This window comes from Anolis carolinensis, chromosome 2 (assembly GCF_035594765.1).
Source record: "Anolis carolinensis isolate JA03-04 chromosome 2, rAnoCar3.1.pri, whole genome shotgun sequence".
Lineage (NCBI taxonomy): Eukaryota > Metazoa > Chordata > Lepidosauria > Squamata > Dactyloidae > Anolis > Anolis carolinensis.
Genome location: NC_085842.1, coordinates 138115669 through 138118659, shown reverse-complemented (window position 1 = coordinate 138118659; position 2991 = coordinate 138115669). Strand labels below are relative to the sequence as shown.

Here is a 2991-nt window from a genome sequence, read left to right as displayed (position 1 = left end):
AGAACAAATTGTACCTGTTTCTAACTTGGTAACACTAGAGTGGCAAAGCGGTTGTGAATAATCTCTTTGAGCTGGAATCCTGAACAGCATTACTTACAATTGCAGTCCACTGACACTAATGGGACTTATTTCCCAGAAAATGGTTTGACGATGTGCAGTGTAGTGTTTCTTTTGTATTTCTCCCCAACATGATTGTACATTCGCAGTTTACTCTGCAAAACAGAAGCCCAGCTGAGGAGTTATCCGCTGGCCCTCCTCCTGAGACTCCACGGTTCCTGAGAGTTTCAGCCGCAGCCACTCCCAGGAGGAAAATGTGACAATCCTGTCCCTGGACTCTTGCATCTGTCAAACAAACCAGAAGAGCATACAAAACTATGCAAACTCAGCAGGGTGGATGTCTTACACAGACAGGATCCCAAAAGCATAAACCATATCTAGAAACTGTAAAAAGGTTACTCTTACCAAGTTTTAAAGTGTATATGTGTATATATTTTCTACTCCACCTCTTTGTAGCAAATAATATATATTTTAAAAAGCACACTCCTCACAAATATTTTCATTTTGTTTTATTAGATACTAACTTTGAAATTCTTAAAAAATAATAACCCAGACCAGACAAACTGACCCATGGAATACTTCGATCCATAGTATATATGCAGAAATTCCTCAGACATAATTGTCATCTCAAAGTAAAACCAAATTTGAGCAATAAATAGCATGTGCATGCAAGGAGTCAATGTGGAAAGTAAAATAGAAAGGGTTACGCACACAGATACACACACACATATACCTTGTGTTCACAGCACACACCTGTTGTTCAGTAGATATACACACAAAAAGTCCTTCTGATCTTCAAGTATACAGAGTCTTGTTTAGTCACTTAGGAAATGCAAACAGATGTTGTGTCACCTAAAAGATGGCCAAATCTTGCGTTCTGACTTTGCACCGCACCACCAACAGCCACCTCACTTCAAACCTCGGTCTATTTGGTTGCTCATCTCTGCTTTGCTCCTTAGTCACTCATTTCCAAGTGGTTCTCACTGAAGTCCATGACCAAAAGGAATCACTTCCAGTCTTGGTTGGGATCAGGGACAAGGCAGATCCTAGGTCTAACACTATGGACAGGAATCGGAGATACCCGATTCTTTGGGTGTCAATTCAAAAATGAATGCATGAAATGGACACAATACCTGTGGCTTTCAGGCTGGAATCACAAGGGTCATCATGATGGCAAGCTATGGCAAGTTCACAAATTATTTCTAAGCACCCTCCCCAAAACACAAAAACAAAAAATGAGACTGAGTAGTACCATAATGCTGACTGTGGTGAGGGCTGTTGCGATCGGCTCTCTGTATGCTGGCTGCCGGGGCTGTACACATCTGTAGTCATGTATATACAGCAGCTGTCACTCTCCCCTGGTTCAACAGACAGTACAACTGTTGGCTTTGTTCATGGGGGGCCGAAGGGGAGGCTCTTTGGGCAAGGTCTCCCGTCTCCTGCGCAAGGCCGGGCTCAGCCGGCTGGGCAGGTTGGCTTGTTGGAGCAGCTCCCTGAAGACCTCCACCACATTCTCGTTCTCCTTGGCAGATGCCTCCAAGAAACGGCTGTTCCAGTCCAGCTCCACCAGCGACAGGGCATCCTCGGGAAGCACCTGCCGGAGCCCGCCGACCTCCGCCTTGTTGCCCACCACCACAATGGGGGGGAACTTGTCCTCCTTCAGCTCCAGGATCTCCTCATGCAAGGACTTGACGCACTCAAAGGACTCGGCGTCGTCCACGGCGTAGACCAAAGCGAAGGCATCACTGTTCTGGATGGAGAGCTTGCGCATGGCCGGGAAGGAGTAGCTGCCGCTGGTGTCCAGGATCTCCACCTTGATGGTGGCACCGCTCACCTGGTACTCCTTGCTGTGCAGCTCCTCCACCGTCCGCCGGTGCTTGGGCTCAAAGGTGTCCTGGAGGAAGCGCTGGATCAGGGCCGTCTTGCCCACCCCGGCCGCCCCCAGGAACACCAGCCGCACCTGGCTCTTCTCCTTCACTGCCAGGGACATGCTGCTGCTCTCGGGATCTCTCTCTGGTGGGCAGAAGGGGCAAAGAGGAGGAGGTTCAAGCCCAAAGTGGGTTCCGGGAGGCACCTGGAGGCAAGGTGGCTTTGCTGAGCCTCTCTGGGCCAAGTATGCCTTTAGTCAGGCTCTCCAACTTCTCCTGGAAGATGAATAGAGGCAGCTTCCAGTCTCCCGTGTATTTATGCTCAACACACACACGCCCACACGGACACACAAGCAGACAGGCGCATCTCAGCTGTCTCTCCAATCCCGGCTGTGGGCGATGCTGGGCTGGGTGGGGACGGGGGATGGGACAGGGGGCGCTCTGGGCCAATCAGCGCCCTCCTTGAAATCCGATCCCAGTCCCTGGAGAGAAAGAGGACCCAGAGCAGGCGGGAGCGCGCGCTCAGCTTGGGCGCGCGCAAGGAGGCTCGAGGGAGGCTTTGCGCCGCGCGCGCTACTCCCTCGCTTTGCGCTCCGTCGAAGTCCCAGAGGAAGCCCGCCACCCGAGGCCTCTTCCTGCTGCTTTACGGGTCGCCAAGTTGTCCTTGTGGCGGGGCGGGGAGCGCGGAAGGAGGGGCAGGGTTCCGAAGAGCAACGTGGGGGGTCCTGTAGACTGGCTTGAGTTCACAACATCCGACAGAAAACGGCGCGAGTTGTGCTTGGGACGAAGATCGAATCCAGATCGAAATAAAGACATGAATGTCTTTATCCATGATCAGATCCATTAACAATCTTAACGTTCTCTTTCCTGATCCTACTCTTCACTAATGTGAATTTTCTTTGTGTGAAGTTGTCCGACGGAATTCAAAAGGAAGCCATCCTTTTCTGCATTTGCAACACATTAAATAGAGAAATTTAATGTGAGTTTTCCGGGCTGGCTGGCCGTGTTCCAGAAGCATTCTTTCCTCAGATTTCGCCCACATCTCTGGCAGGCATCCTCAGAGGTT

General features: G+C 50.5%; 1 protein-coding gene across 1 annotated transcript; it reads right to left on the bottom strand.

The window, feature by feature from the left end:
* Window positions 1-551: 551 nt before the first annotated feature.
* Window positions 552-2292, bottom strand: LOC100551989 (GTP-binding protein Rhes-like). Its single transcript, XM_062970645.1, has one exon. It carries the CDS (start codon window positions 2045-2047, stop codon window positions 1421-1423), a length of 627 nt encoding a protein of 208 aa, XP_062826715.1. The 5' UTR covers window positions 2048-2292; the 3' UTR covers window positions 552-1420.
* Window positions 2293-2991: the final 699 nt, after the last annotated feature.